The sequence below is a fragment of the Puntigrus tetrazona genome, chromosome 12 (genome assembly GCF_018831695.1).
Source record: "Puntigrus tetrazona isolate hp1 chromosome 12, ASM1883169v1, whole genome shotgun sequence".
Taxonomy (NCBI): Eukaryota; Metazoa; Chordata; class Actinopteri; order Cypriniformes; family Cyprinidae; genus Puntigrus; species Puntigrus tetrazona.
The window spans coordinates 11,768,598-11,785,120 of record NC_056710.1 but is presented as its reverse complement, the minus strand read 5'-3'; the positions used below and the strand labels follow the sequence as shown (position 1 = coordinate 11,785,120).

At 37.8% G+C, this 16,523-nt stretch overlaps 1 protein-coding gene across 4 annotated transcripts in view; it reads right to left on the bottom strand.

Annotated features, from left to right (window-relative positions):
• Positions 1–16,523, bottom strand: part of znf438 (zinc finger protein 438) — a 44,215-nt gene that overhangs the window by 12,495 nt on the left and 15,197 nt on the right. For 2 of the 4 annotated variants that reach the window (XM_043254174.1, XM_043254171.1), the window contains exons 2-4: positions 7,903–7,986; positions 6,187–6,338; positions 573–646 (exon numbers count right to left, since the gene is read on the bottom strand). In XM_043254174.1, coding sequence (XP_043110109.1) covers positions 573–646; positions 6,187–6,188 — 76 coding nt within the window. In that variant the 5' untranslated portion in view covers positions 6,189–6,338; positions 7,903–7,986. The remainder of the gene's footprint in view (positions 1–572; positions 647–6,186; positions 6,339–7,902; positions 7,987–16,523) is intronic. The other 2 variants (XM_043254172.1, XM_043254173.1) reach the window with 2 other exon arrangements.

The window sequence follows — 16,523 nt, the reverse complement described above, 5'->3', positions numbered from 1 at the left end:
TGAAAGGTGAGGAGTTCAAAGGTGAGATCTGGTGTTTATGTTAGGAGAAGGGTTACGCTCCGGCCACCACGTATATCTGTATGTAGGTCTGTTTTTGTTTGTGGGAATGAATTTAGTGTGCATATGCGTGTATTTACTCCTCACTCATGCGTAAAGGAATGCAGGCCAGATGTTGGTCAATAGGTCATGGGGACTTACCTGATAGCCAACATTACAAAATTGTTATCTAATTTTGTAGTGTAATTCTGATTATAGGGATGGACTCAGGGACCTAAGTACTTGGAAGTGACTTTTAAAGTGAATTTGTGATCTAAATTCAGTAACCGCTACACACGAACATATTAGAAATGGGCCAAATTTTTTATTTTGTGACTGGTTACATTGTCATTTTGATTCATTTAAAATTTATTGATTCATGTCAAAATTTCCACTTAATAGTTAGGAGGTAAATGGAAGAGAATGTGTTTTTCCCCCTTATTAAACATAAAAAATCATAACCATTTAAAAAGTACTCTTGATTATTATTACTTGACCTTAAAAGATGAGCTACATATTATTATCTCTATACTCACTTTGTGTATGTGATTTCAGAGGGCTGGAACGATGCTCTTGGGTTTTCATGCCTGCCACAGTGTCACTGAAGATCCTGAACAAACAACAAATGCAGAGAACAGAACTGAACCTCTGCTGTGTAATTAACACAATAGATGCTTTAAATTACAGTGTTTAGAGGTGTCTGCCTGGGTTCAAACGATGTCTTCTCTCCCCCCTCTCTCTCTCACTATCTCGATCAAAACCAGAGGACATTCCAGATGTCACACAGGCTCAGATTAGAGTCAAGGCAAAGGCAGAAAAACAACAGGAGGGGAAGGATGGAAAAGGGAGTGAAAGACTGTTAACCGAGGAGGAGGGGACACTGAATGAGCCAGGTGAGATGGGAACCCTTAATGTGTGTGTGTGTGTGTGTGGTAGTGGGACGAGGACAGGGGGGATGTCATTTGGCCTGTACATGAAGGTCCTCATCTGTGGCAGTGAGATAGCAGCCTTGGAGTGTGTGCGTGTGTTGCGGGGGACTATATTTTAGGGAGGGGTTTGTCCAGTACCCTGTAGGTCTGAAAGGAGATGAAAGGAAGGGATCTGCAGGAGATAAGAGAGGTGGACACACACGGCCGTTCTGGCTAGAACGTCCATATCCAGCGGCCATGAGCTCTGACTGCCACAGATACACACACTCTTACATACACAGCACATCTGTCATATCTCTATGCCTCTGCAAACTTCCCGATCTCTAAACACAACACCGGTCTGTCGTACCATATTTTCGCTTGTTTAATCAAGCCTGTGTTGGCTAATTCCCCTGTTGTTCCGGGCAAGCTGTGAAGTCGTTAACACGTGTGAAAATAAACAAAATAGGGAAAAGATGAAGAGACAATAAACTGCACATGCTAAACATTCTAAGCCAAGTTCTTTCAGAAAAGTCAATGAGAATTTTGTCTCAAAAGAGAAAGTTCACTGATCTTTAAGAGCGTTATTCTTTCACTCTTCCAGTAAAAAAAAGATGGACACACTTCTTTATTATTACAATTTTCCAATGCTTTAGAATAATACTTAAGTCTTTAAAACTGTGAAAATGAAATATGAGTGTTAAGTAGTTTTATGTAGCTATGTCGTTTTTTTGTTTGTTTTTTTTTTTTACTTGTAGTGTACGGTGGCCCCTAAAAATGATTGCACATTTAAGACTTCTTTTTTTTTTTTTTTTTTTTTTTACTTTATTCCAACTGGTTAAGAAATAGCAAACGTTACTAGATTTTATATATGCATCTAATATTAGATCATCTATACGATTAAACTGCACAAGTTCCTTCAGGTTACATCTAAATATATATATAGATTTAATTGATTTCTATTGAAAACTGCATCGACTGCTCAGTATGAGATGGCATTTCAGGAGTTTAGGACACATGCTTTTTCAATAACTGCTTTATTTCCTGTTTGGATTTATATGCTTTATTTCTTAAGATTAAGTGTTTATTTCCCCCCTAAAGGAATTGTTAACTGCCAGTGTTTTCTGTCATAGCTAGGCATCTAAGCTATTAAACTATTTCTTGTTATGATTTTAAATTAGTGTTTAACCTCGGTACGACCTTAAAGTAAAAAGAGGTGCTAAAGTTTGATTTTATGACGGCTGTGCTTTGAAATGGTTAAATCGTTATTCAAGTGATGAAGGATTGTGAAACTCTGACATTAATCAGTGTTGAGTACTCTAAGGTTAATCCGGCCTGCTTCAAGTGTTTCAAAATGAACAGCAGTTGAAAACAATCATTAGAAATTTTAAAAAGTAATCAAAAAGTAAACCGAATGGAATCAGTTACGTTACTTTAATAAGTATTTACAGCACTCATTACATTTTAAATAGCGTAACTTGTAATCTGTAACTGATTACATTTCTAAAGTAACCTTCCCAACGCTGATTGTGACGTACAAACAGAATACAAAAAAAACAAAAAAATATATATAGGGTGGACACTTTGTTCTATACATCAGCTGTTGAATGGATGGAGTCAGATCTGGATGCCCTGCATGAAGTAGTAAAACAATCTTAGCCTTGCTGGATGTGTACAAGGGTATGTGTTTGAGTGAAAGGTCAGTTGTCTCTCTCAGAAGAGGAGACATTTTCAGAGAAAACACAGCACTGTTTGCCAATCTCTGATTTAGAAGAGACTGTGCCCCTCCACAGCAGACTTACAGACACACAGTCTTTGCAGGAACGTGGCACACTTACACACACACACACACACACACACACACAAACACACCTGCCGTATCTCATCTTGTGACAGCCAAAGCGACAAAATGTTAACCAGAGGAAATGAAAACACGAACATGCCAGTACATCATAACACGCTACATACATGGGTCCGCAAAAAGACTGCGCTCTGCCGGAACAATACAACAGATGTTAAAACACGTCAGTCAACCGGAGCACCGTAACAAAAGAACCACATGAAATAATATCAACTCTGCATAACACACGCACAAACACACTCTTGAGTAATTAGCTGTCACCTGAGCCAATCAATGTAGAAAGGAAAAAATCTATTCCAATTTCAAAACTACAGGCTTGCTTGTACACGCAGATGTGGACTAATCAATAAGAAAAGCATCCCGCATCAGAAAGACGAGAGAATACAGAGCCTAAATGTTCCCACTGGCTAAAGCATTTCAGTGTAAATGCACATAAAGGAATCTATCCCATGAATGCTGCTGAAAGATATTTTGCAGATTGTTTTTTTAAAAACATATTAAAGTGAATGGGAATGCAAGGGAAAAAAGCAACAACAAAAGTACCGCATAGTTTATATGATTGATCAAGCATGTTCCAAACTTTCTGTAACTTTAATGATATTTTAATGTGAGGAGCAGAATGAAATTGAAGTTATTTAGTGAAAAATGTAGTAGCTTATTAACTTTTTGTGCATCCAAGTAGTTTTCATAGGCCATACCAATTCAATTCATGACTGGCTGACTGCAAAATGTAAATATTAAATGGAACAATAAAATAACGTTAATAACGGGTTAATGGCCATTACATTTTTTTAGACTTTTTGCTGTTTGGAACTATTCATTTTGATTTTGTTTCTGATTATATTCCTGTAAAAATTTAGTTAGTTTCCAGTTTTTATGTTCGTTCATTGAGCGCTGATCTTGACAAAGTTAACTGACTTCAAACCCTGAGTGTCAAACTGCAAATGCATCCAATTTATGGCACTTTTCTGGAGTTGTTTTTTTATGTTTTTCAGAGCTTGCAAATTGTATGAAAAACACTGTTACACTAAATTATAATGATTATTATAATTAAAGAAAAAATAAACGTCCATGTCATACTTCTCAGGCCATATATTCCAGTAAAATAATACTAGCAGTAAACACATCTGGATGCTTGAGAAAAGGGTGGTTGAAAATTTCATGGAAATGTTGCAGGAGTCAATAACGGTGTGTCATAATTTCTCTTGGCAGTGATTTTTTTCTTGAAGACACTGTGGTGAGGAGCCTCATTTCCGCAGAGCCGACCAGACAGGATGCTGTAAATCAAGGTATTGAACTCTGACCCACGGAATGCAGTCGCCAAGGGCAACTCAGTGTGTGTCACCTCTACGGTGAAGTGTTGGAAAGGAAGTGACTGCGACAGTCAAAATGACTCTCAGCACTTGGGTTGATGTTGCATGAACGTCCTCAGCAGGAGGCAGGCAAGTGCCACAATTATGCATTTAGATGGGTAATTGTAGCTTCTAGAATATAGAAGTGAGAAGGCACAGGCATCTATGAGGACTGGTCTTCGATAATAGCATTCACCCAGATTGAGTGATCGGGGGAGGCCAAGAAACCATAATGAAAGTGTGAAAACCTGTGGCCAGAGGCTAAGTCTATGTGAGTCACCTTATAAAACCTTTAAATGACCTTTTGCTGTTTGGTGTGACATTTGTATTCATTAAGTAGGTCACACAGTAGAGAAGACTGCATAAACCCTCAGACTCCATCTTCAACCAACTCCCATAACACCATGCTTCCCTCATTTCATCACTATGTCCTCATTTCCAAATTTCTCATTGCCTTTCAGCACTAGGGTTGCGTGGTGCAATTGTATTAATGTTTGCTAATGCTACCTATAATGCTTTTTATTATGCTTATTTATTATTTTTACTCCTGTTTTAACAAATCCTGCATAAAATCTCAAACTTAAAATTTCACTTGGTCATGTTCACTTATCCGTTGGAGTAGTAAACAAATTCTTGAATCAGTTACAGTTAATAAAAGGAAAGTTTCTGTAGTTACTTATATAATTATATATATATATATATATATATATATATATATATATATATATATATATATATATATATATATATATATATATATATATAAAATTTATGATCCATTGTTAAAAAAAATATTTTTGAACTCCATTGATTGTTTGACAGCTCTATGTAAAAATATGTAAAAAATAGTTTTCTTGAGAAAAAAAATAGTTTTCTTGAGATAAATAATCCTACAGATTTGGAATTATATATACAGATAAATAAAAAAATAGTTTAAATGAGATTAACTGCAAACACAAATCGGATCATTGATTTAGTTGACAATCCTACATTTATTTTATCAGTTTAAGCACACATTTTCACTTATTTTTACATCCTCAAGCTCTTTAAAGTGGACTAAATTCTGATTGGCTGAATTATTGTATTTTCAGTTACAGTTATCTTGCTTGGGTTGAACGGGCCTTATCTTACTCAGTACCTGTGGCTTAAGCAAAACAGCTAAAACGGTACTTACAAAGAACAAAAGAGGGGAAAACAAAGCAAGGAAGGCCAACTTTTACAGGAACACAAGCAGAAAGACAAAGACCTGCATCAAGTTTTCCTGAGTGATGGAAGGTGTGGTTAAAGATCTCGGTCTTCAAATCTGTGTATGTTATCAAAACCGAGAGGCCAGGGAAAAGAATCCTGTTATAATATGCACATTTTTAATGTTAGAGAATATGAAACTGAGCATCAAAGCTTATGCAGATACTCCTGCCTCAGTACTTGTTCAGGTTTAGAGACCCAAGGGATTTATGAGTGAACTCAGGTAGCTTTAAAGAAGTAATAAGAGGAACGTTGTCTAGATAGGGTAGAACCAAGAAGAAAGCCTGTTTGCACACAAACACAATTCGTTATGTGATCAGTGACCAACATTGCATTTAAATCAACAAACACGAGTGTATTCTCGCTTTCTGCTATTGGGGTTAAAGAGATGGATCAGCTAAAAATTTAAATTCAGTCACCTTTATTTGATGTCATTCCAATGCCTAACAATAGATGTTATGCAGGATGTTCGCATTTCTCTTTTCCAAATAATATAAGATAAGGGGCTGGCAGGGTACCAATAAAAAGCATTGTGTGAGGAACAGACTAAAAACTAAATGTGGAATACAGTACACAAGCCATATAAGAGCTTCCTTTATGAGGCTCTGTAATTCCTTGAGCTCGACAGCCCTTTGTCAACATTCACTTTCATTGTAAAAGAGCTGCATGAACAATCTGATGAATAAATGGTGACCGACTTTCAATTTTTGGGTGAACTACCCCTTTAAGCTTCGGCATGCCGTTTAACCCCCGGTCCCTCTGAAATCTCCCAGGAATCACCCACATTGTGTTCAACAAAGGCACCAGTTGTAAATCCAGACTTCAGAGCGCGTGTCATGTGATGGAGGAGCTGTCTCTCATTTCCCTGCCATAGAGAGGGTTTCTCTGATATAGCAGCTGTTTCTCTGATGAGTTGGAGAATCTGGGAAACATTGTCTGGCGAGATCAAAGAGAAGCGGAGCTGTAATTATCACGGTAACCAACGGTAAAGCTGTTAAATTAAGCAGGCTCAACCTTCAGTCTGTTAATGAGAAATTTCTCTCCTTCTCTCATTAGAGGAGGTATTTATGAGGCGAGTCAAAACCGCACACTGGGGTCTGGAGAGTTATTTATTGATTGTGGGCATTTATCATACCTAAACATTCACTAAATAAAGAGTTACGCAGTTACAGCGGAACTAATCAGGTCAGAACTACTCCACATACAAGAATACGCTAAAGCCAGATTCAATTAATCATAACAAAAGAAAGAACTTTCAAAATCCCATAACCCAATAGCTTTGCCTGAGAAAGTGGTATAACTACATAAACACGAGGTTTGATGGTGAGGTCTGTTTGACAGCTGCCACAATTCCTGATGAGGTACAAAAAGACGGAAAGCTTTGAAAGAGAACACGAGTTCTGAATTCTAATTAAACATCATGTGCATTTTTTAAAAAATGTGTTGAAAAGATGGACTTTTATGTATTTTGTTTTGAAAATTTGACTTAAACAGCTGTCTATTTTATAACAAGGTAGCCTAGGGAGTTCTCAGATCTCCTGAGAGGCTTCAATAGGAATTTGTCAAGGCATGGTTTTTTGTTGGTTGTAAACAAGGGAAATATACAGCTTCATCCAGAACTCAAAATACACTACTAGACCTAAATGTAATACACGCCACTATGTTGCTAGTGGCCGTCTCTAAAGTGACTGACAAGCATCAATGATGCACAAAGAATAAGACTGTATGCTAAGTAATGACTAGAACAGCTCCCCATTGAGACTTTAGGGACTGGTAATGAAGAACCATGACTTATCAATAATAGTTCAGCATTATTGCAGTGGGCTGCAGTGCAGGACGGTGGTAACAGCAATGCTAGCAAATCTAACCTCAACCATATCAGTTTAAATAAAGATCAAGTATGTCACTGTGCCACGAGAGAACAAGAATGCTCTAGGAAACAAGGTCAAGTGATCGTTTTATACAATGGGACATAAAACCAAGCTGGCAGCCAAAGACCAACAACTGCAATGGTTTTATTTTGATCGCGTGAGGATTTCCAGTGCTATGGACAATGAATACTCGCACTCAAGTTTAAAAGGTGCAGTCATTTTAGTAAAAAGTTTTATGAGGAACTTGAACCTGTGGCGAAATCTGCAAGGCATTATTTTCCTTTATGTTACATTCCAGATCATGCAGATTTCACATGTGAAAATGTTTTAAATATGAATGCACACTGTGATATACAAAAGTAAAACAGCTTTGTGAACAAGGATGGATTTTGTCCATCAGAGATTGATTAAATCATTGGATTGTTGTTATTTGATAATTGATGCAATCTCATGTGATTGATGGGTTTATGACCCAACCAATGCGCACATCAACAAGGAAGAGATGAATAATTAATTATATTAGTAAAAAGGGCAATAGTCCAAAAAAAATAAGACTTGTGAATTTTGGTTTGAATTTGCCTAATGTAGCTAGCCAAACATTTGTCTTCTGTATGATGTGTAGTAAATACCAAAAGAATCTTCAGTTTTGCTGTCCAAAGATGGCCCACAATCCTCTTCTTCCTCCTCTTCTCCTTCCACAGCCCTCCTCTCACCTAAAACAACCACAGAACAAACATTTAAACACATTTACTAACCCATTTACACTTAGTCACTTTATGCATTTGCATCGATCGTATTGCTCTCTGATTGGGTACGCACAATCCATTTATACTTGGCAACATAAATGCGTCTCCACACATCAGATATAAATCTGATCAACTACTCCCATGCTATATGCAAACAAAGTTCACTTTGAAGCCAATGCCAGCAAGTACCTTTGCACCTTTGCATTTGGGATTTGCTGCCACTCTTTCTAGGTTTCATATCGATGATTGCGAGGCTCCTGCACTTCCTCATGCTGTCGTAGTTTATTTTAGGAAGATTAAACGTTACAAGTGTGGCCTGAACAAGCAGATGCGTTTATGCTTGGTCTTTTCATGATCCTGTAACTATGAAAAATGACCAAGTGTAAATACCCCCTCAAAGGACCATTAAACCACATAATCTGTCCAGCACACAGAAAAGACTAAATAAATAATAAGAACGTCCAAGTAAATTATTCACTTTACATTCTTGATCCACACCGACTACCCTTGTTAGACACTCCCTTGTGAAACAGGAAAAAAAACGAGATGCGGAAAGAGAGAAAAGTTCATTCACTTGTACGCTAACTCAGCGAAAACTACGTCTTCTGCTTTTGGGAACAGCAGAGATAATCAGGTCCAACACCTTCGTTGTTTCGAAACAGGGATTGCTTGTGCGCAAACATGCTCTCGTACAACCAATGCAGATGCTGAAAAGTCCATCAACACACATGAAACAAGCCTCCACTGTAAACACGCTTCCTCTTTGAATCTTTAGCTGTAAATTATGGATGTTCTGTGTGTAACAGTGTGATAGACGAGGGCCCTGGAGTCCCATCAGGGTAAAACACAAAGCTTACAACTCTCACCTTGGATGTGCGTTTGTGTGTGTGTGTGTGTGTGTGTGGAGGTCAAATGGAGTCAGCAACACACAAGGACACAAGCAGATGCTGCAGCACTCAGTCAATAACGTTTAGCCCCAAGACATCGTTGACCTCACCGGGAGGTCCGTATGAAATCGCGCTTTGCCGTCTGTATGACTATAATCTGCTCTACAGTCAAGGGAGAAATGATCTCTTTATAAGATGTATTACTGAGGTTTGCTTATTGATTATTCATAATGCTTCACAAAGTGGCTCTCTATGTCTCTGAATAATGTATAAGAGACTCACGGTATTAAAATAAAATGAGTCAACTTTAGGGCTTTTATTTGAGAAGTTCTGGAAAGTGGGACATCCTGTGTTTTTGCAATGATTAGTATAATGAGCATAATGAGAGTACGATGTTGGTTTGACAGTGCAAATTCATTAATCATGTTAAATTTGGCTTGCATCGATCGTTCATCTAAGTGATAATAAGAGCATTTAAAAAGAGCTTAACCTGAACTTCATGAGCCAAATGAGACGAGGCCAAATATTTATCGTGCGGTGTTGGCAGCTGCCATAAATAACAAAAAACAAGAACTCTGCAAAAAACACACTGCACTTCTATAACAAGAACTTATGAAAATATACTTAATTTAGTCTTCAGTGTCACATGATCCTACATAAATAAAGTGATCTACTGTCAAAGTTCAAAATATTTATTGTTTATATACACTGTCCTTTTTTTAATCAATATAATGCACCCTTGCGGACCAAAAGCATTATCTTTTTTTTTTTTACATTAAAATTGTTTCCGAGCCCAACTTTTCAACAGCAAATAACTGAATAAAATTGTTCAAAAGGTGAATTAATCATTAGCTAAAATTTATTTCTGAATGCCAAAAATAACACGGCATCAACTGACAACACTTTTGCCCATCCAGCCACCTAGAAAGTGTGCAAACTGCATTTCAAATCTGAAGTGTGTAACCTGATTTACGCACTTAATTCTCTTAAAAAACTGGCATTCTTAGCAACAACGAAAGCTTTGCCTTCACCTTAAAGTACCTGTCTGTTGCCTGCCGTTTTTTGACTCCTGACTTGAAGCATTTCACCACACTCTCACCACTCATCTTCACGGTCAATCCCACAATCAAAATGCAAGCCTGCCAGTAAAAATCATCTCTTCGTTCATTCAGAGCACAAATGGTCAAACGCTTATGGGTTTTGCCTTAAAACTGAAAACTCTGTCAGCATTTACACGCCCTTACAGAAGAACATAAGGGTCAGTATTTAATGACAGGATTTTAATTTTTGGGTCTAGTATTTCAACTCAATCCCCTCTTATGCATGAATGCCCAAAGGCAAAAGGCCAAGCCACCTCCAAATGTAAACAATTACTCTTTGATTAAAGCTTTCCACTCCAAACATTGCACAGTGTTTACTCCGATAGAGCCGCCGATAAAATACCAGCAGACAGCCAAGTGTGTGCGTGTGTATTTGTGTTTGTCCACCAAAATGGTTTTCAGTGAACACATGATTATCTCAGACGCACACACACTTTATAAGCAGTCCTGCGATGTGACCTGGAGTTTGTAAATGCACATAGGCTGAACAGTCTCTGCATCACTGTTTAGTGACTCCAGCATGCACGATACAGACAGAAGCTTTTATTTTGGTCATCTAAAGGGCACTCATTTGTCCGATTCTGATGGCATAACTTAGCACTTGGCTTGAGTTGAGCAAAACGCATTTATATTTATTGCATTTGTTAAGTTATATTTAACATGACACGACAAAACAAAACATGACAAAAGACAATTTAGTCTTTTAACAGATAATGAGAGTAAAATGTTGCGGGCTTTTCATAGTCTTTAACTGTAATGGAGCCATTAAAGGCTGTCAGCACATCACTGAATAAAACAGCAGCAGGTGTTTTTGTTGTCATTTAAAAACACTAGTTTAGCAATAGACGCAAACAGATTTAACAGGGTATGGTTACAAAATTGCACAGCTGTACCCAGGACTAAATTAGACCGGACTGACTGCATGTCAAAAAGACGAGAAGCAAAATTATAGCTTTTAGCCCTGGACTCTGGTATTAAACTTCAGTTGGTGAGCTTCAATGATGTCATTATTACCCGCCATGTGACCAAAGGGAAGAGGCCCTGCTTTAGTGATGTCGCATGAAAAGCTTTTTTAAAAAAAAAGCATGGTATTAAAATATGATTTTTTTTTATAGGGTCAAATTATCTTATGCTTTGCCTTTGAAAAAATGGCCCCATCTCTGAAAAGACTGGGGCCATTTTTTCAAAGGCAAAGTGTATACTTTTTGATGTTTAAAATGCTTGCCTCAAATATTTAAATAATAGAAAATGCTTGTTCAAAAAACAACTCAAAATACAAAAAGCGTGAATTAATATTCATTTCATGTTGAATTTAAGAATAAAAGTTAAATGGCAGAAACTTAGGACTGAAGTATGAAGTGATGAAAGAAATTTAAGACTGGCCTAAACTTGATAGACACAAGTTTTGAAGTTATTTCAAACCAGCCATTTTATATTTAGCATTTCCAACAGAACGCTGCCTGAACTTGTTGAGCTAAATTTGCTCTTGTGTTTTTAAGCAAGAGTGAGTCACTTCCGAAAATGAATCTGAAGATCATTTGCCAGAGGCCAAGGATCCGTTTCACCCTATCATATCAACAATGACATGTAATGTACCACTTTGTCTTGCGCCTCATAGCTCTTAAAATAAAACAAATATTAATAAATTGTATTTAATTGCTAATCAATTTACTGACATTTATACGCAACAAAAATTGCTGTTTTAAAGCAGTTTGAATGGCCGCAAGTGGTTAGAGCATAAAAAGAAGATAAAATGTCCTACTGAATACTGACTTAGATCCAGGGTCTTGATGCCAAAGAAGTGATGCCAGTTCAAAGAAAAAAAAAAAAAAAATACAGAGTCCCAGGCCTCAGCAAGGCCATTATCAGTTCAAGAGTCAACACTACCCATTGAGTATCTGTATCTGTCCTTGTTTCTCACACAGTGTGTCTACTAGTAGGTCTTTGTAGAGTCACCGGAGATTCATGTCTTGACAAAAGGCCTTCGCTCTGTCCATTTGCTCCGCGAGCGCTAACAGCCGACAGCTTTCATTTCCTCGCTTTTGTGCGAGTGTGTGCATGTGTTTGAAAGAGAGGATCTGCAGCGCTGTATGTGAATAATAGATTCAAGCCCGCGGGTTCCCTTCAGCAAGCTCTGCCTGTTTAAGTGAGAGTAGCCTACGGAGACATCTATTACCCTCCTGTCCGTCTCTCCTTCTCACTTGTACTTAAGCACCACATTAAAAAGGCAAAAAAAAAATTATTTCCTTTTTTAGTGCAAGACAAGGTCTATCGGAGTACAAAATCAAACATCACCTCCCTAAGGGAATTTGAGATGAAAACCTTCAATGCAAAAGTCAAATTCAGTTTTCGAGGCTATCCTGGGCATATTTTTTCACCGACAAAGACATTACTTTTTAACTGCTGCCAGGAAGTGGCAGACTGGACCTGCTAACAGAGACCCCCAAACTGATTGCCCGATAAAAGCCAAGAGTGATCGGCCAACCACCAGAGAGCATTTCGCCAACAGATCAAACTGACACCCGAATACATCTGGCTCTAAAAACGCTGCATTCAGCCAACAGAGAAAATGAAGACAGGATAGGAGAAATCAAGGAAGAAAGAGGAACAACAGAGGAGAACAGGGAGGAGAAATCCCTTCAAATTGATCCCATAGAGACCCTCAAGGTTTCATTTAAGAACCTGGATTAAGCCCTCCAACAAATCATAGGATGTGAGGTAAGAGAGAGAAAGAAAAGGGGGGATGTGAACGAGAGATAATATGTCCTCTGGCTCACATGGAAAACCTCAGTGCTGATGGAACACCGTCCCGGTGATAGAAACTAGGTTACAACTTCATCAATGTTGAAAATAATCCAACGCTTTGAAAAGTTTTCAAGATAATATAATGGCTTAAAGTGTTATGCAGAAACTCCTCTGCAAAGTCCAGAAAATTAATTTTTAAAAGAGTCTATCTTTTTCCAAATGCATATGATTAAAATAAGAGCCATGTGTATGTGAATCAGAACCCACTGCCATAAAAATATAGAGCAGAGTACTGAATTTATAGAGGGATCATTTGTAACGCGGTATAAAGACCACACACAGGTGTGAGTAACTCTCATAATCTTCTCCATCCAATTCTTTTAGAAGACTTCCGATGTTCCAGATATATCTGAACTCAGAGTAGTTGTTCAATGCAGCACCACAAGAACTTGTTAACACGTTTTTGTTTCCAGATGGGGCTTCAGTAAAGTGTGGAAGTCAGCCAAATAGATCGGACCTGGAGATTTCAGCCAGATCTGACTATTCCGTGTGAAATATGCATCACGCAATCAGTGAACGGTTTGTTTAATGTTTCAAGAACATTCAAATGGCCAAACTGCACATGCTCTCTTGCTAAGAGCACAAAACGTTAGCGAAAACACATGCAGAACACATGAGAAAAATGGAGTGTGAGTGTGTGAAAAACATGAGCGAGAGGAGGATAAAAAATAAGTGCTGCTGTCCCTCGTGTGCTTTAACTCTCTGCTGGAGTTCCTGTTGATGAAGTTCTTCTATGCAGGATCCTCATGATGCTGGGGGGTTTTCCCTATAAATTTGTTTGTTTGTCCACCTAGAGTTCCTGGGTAAACCCCCTCATATGACTGTAACTATAAAACGATGTCATGTTCTGCCTGTCTTGTTACTGAGCAGCGGTGGTTTCCACAGCATAACGTTCTCAGTGCGCCTCTAGTCTGGCAGTTAAACGGTGCAGGTTGACTTCCTTCAGCACCGCCATGATGGATGACCGACACTCAACATGAATAACTAAACAGCCTCATAAATTAGCCAATCACTACTAATATCATTACACCCACCCCCACCCTATGCCAACAACACACCCACTTATCCGGCTGCCCAAGCATTTCTGCGGACGCTTGCCTTCTACTGAAAAGGAAAAGCTGCAATTTTACCACAACGCAGTTTATTTATTTAGTATTCTAAACATTTAATTCAAGCTCTTTCCTTAAGGTTGACCCTTAGTAAATTCAGATGCATAGAAAACAGCAGGGGAAAGCGTGTTAAGGGAATTCGCCATTAGTAAAAGCCACAGGTGACCTCACTGCACAGCCGAGGCACATCACCTGCTAAGTTAAATTGACTGTCCCCAAAGAAGGAAAACGAAAATGCTGTCAGTATTTGCTCACCCTCATGCCGTTCTAAACCTGTAAGAATTTATTTCATTTTCAAACACAAAATGAGATATTTTTCATGAAATCTGAGAGCTTTCTGACCCTGCATAGACAGAAATATAGCTACCGCGTTCAAGGCCAAGAAAGGTAGTAAGGGGATGTGGCATAAGTGGTTCAACCTTGAATGACAGCAAAGACTGACACAGAAGAGAATAAACTGATGAATAAAGCATAAATAAAAATATTCTCATACCTTCATAAAACATCTTGATTTGTACTCTGAAGATAAACAAAGCTTATGTGGCTTTGGAATAAAATGAGTAAGTAATTAATGACCGAATTTTCATTTTTGGATTTCATTTATGAATGATCCCTTTAAATAAAGTCTATAACCCCATCAACTTAATTAAGTTACTCGGGCAAAGTTAACGACCAAAACCATTTCAACTAAAAGGCCCTAATTTTCCTACATGTCTATATATTGTTAATAGTTAGCTTGTAGTCCATTGACTAGTGTGCAGATCGAAAATCAGCATTCGTCCCCATGTGAATGAGAAACCGAAAGCTCAATGTAATGATAATAACATCCTCGGTAAAAGAGATGGTAGGACACAGCAGCCTAAGGACTTATGCTGACTCATGACTTCCGCTATCGTACATGCTTCCTTGTTTTGTCATGGTGATTTACTGCAACTTCCTGAAAGTGTTGAAAGCAGGCAGAGTGTGTATAAAAGAGTCACTGAGTGTTAAACTAATTTGACTCTATTAAATTATTAGTTGTCGTAGTAGACTGCGTTTCGATTTTTCTAAATTATGCATCATAATTTTGTTTTAATTTGGCTGCATTTTCTAAAGCCTCGACTAGTTTAAGACTAAATATAGTCAAGCATTGTGAGGTGAGTCAAGAGACACCAGCTCAGCCTCCAATCCGGAGAGGTAAAATTCAAAGATGTTCCCAAGATAGACCTCATTCATGTCCTTTTAAGAACATATCTAAATTTAAATGAGTATTAGGAAGGAAACCGTCTCATGACCTAATCCTGTGGCTGCTTTTCTGTTTATTATAAAACCAGCACTAACTCTGCAGAGAGCATATGCTATTAGTAAGAGTATGTGAAAATGACAGGAAGTTTCCAACTACAATGCAGAATGTAAGTGTGAACGAGAGAGGAAGAGACTCGATCGTTCAGCAGTGTCATAATCCCACATGCTGAAGCAGCAGAGGGCGAACATCTCTCGCTATCAGCTGCTGCGAGCTATGGCTTTATTTAGCCGTGGGAGTTAGGAGGATATCCGGTGGGTGGCGGCCACTTCCTATGTGAGACCGCAGGTTAAGTCTTGGTCACAGGTCTGTGTAGTTTTGCTCGGAAGCAGGTAGCATGCGTAGACTCTCATGTTACTAGACAGGAGTGCGTTCTACTGATTACACAAAGAGGCAAAGAATCCACAGCCCTTTAACGCCGGCAGTCTGAGTAATCTTTAAAAGTGCGCTGCTGATTTACATAACGGTCCACAAGGTCGGGAAACTAAAAGCTCATTCTCATTCAGAATGGGGTAAAAGTAAATAAATAGGTAAATATACGCTAGTTAAACAAATATATATATAAACTCTAGGGCAGCACCTGGGCAAACAATGCAAGAAAACAAGATTGTGTTGCAAAGAGATATCCAACTGACTCCTCTTAAAGACCTAAGAACAAACACAGTTCATTAATTAAGTTTCTGTGGTCATCCAGATTTCATTTTTGCCGATTTATGCCTTTATTTTGACAGGACAGTAAGTGGATAGAAAGCAAAGTGAGAGAGCGAGAGAGAGAGGGGGGCGAGACTGGGAAAAAGATTTCGGCCAAATGGCGCTACATGTATTTGTTTATTGATAATGTAAATTCATCGCGATTAATCACATTCAAAAAATAAAACTTTTTTTGTTTGCATAACGTGTGTGTACTGAGCATATTTATGATGTATGTATTAACAAGCATGCATGCATATTTACATCTATATTTATATGCATTTAATAAATATATTTAATAGATAAACATACAATTTTTCAAAAATTTCTACATGCATGTTTATATATACACACATAATAAAATATACACAGCACACACATATATTTAAACAAAAACATTTATTTTGGATGCATTTAATCACGATTAATAGTTTGACAGCACAAATAATTATAAATAATATAATTTTATAATATTATATTAACTAATACTAACCTACTAGAATTTTTTTTAAAAAGTGGTTCTTCCTCAAAAAAAGTGTTTCTCAAAGAAACATTAATGGTGGGGTTAACAATCAAAAACATTCTTATGTTTCTCATCACTAATAATCATTGAGAGAGACTAAAAGGTCCA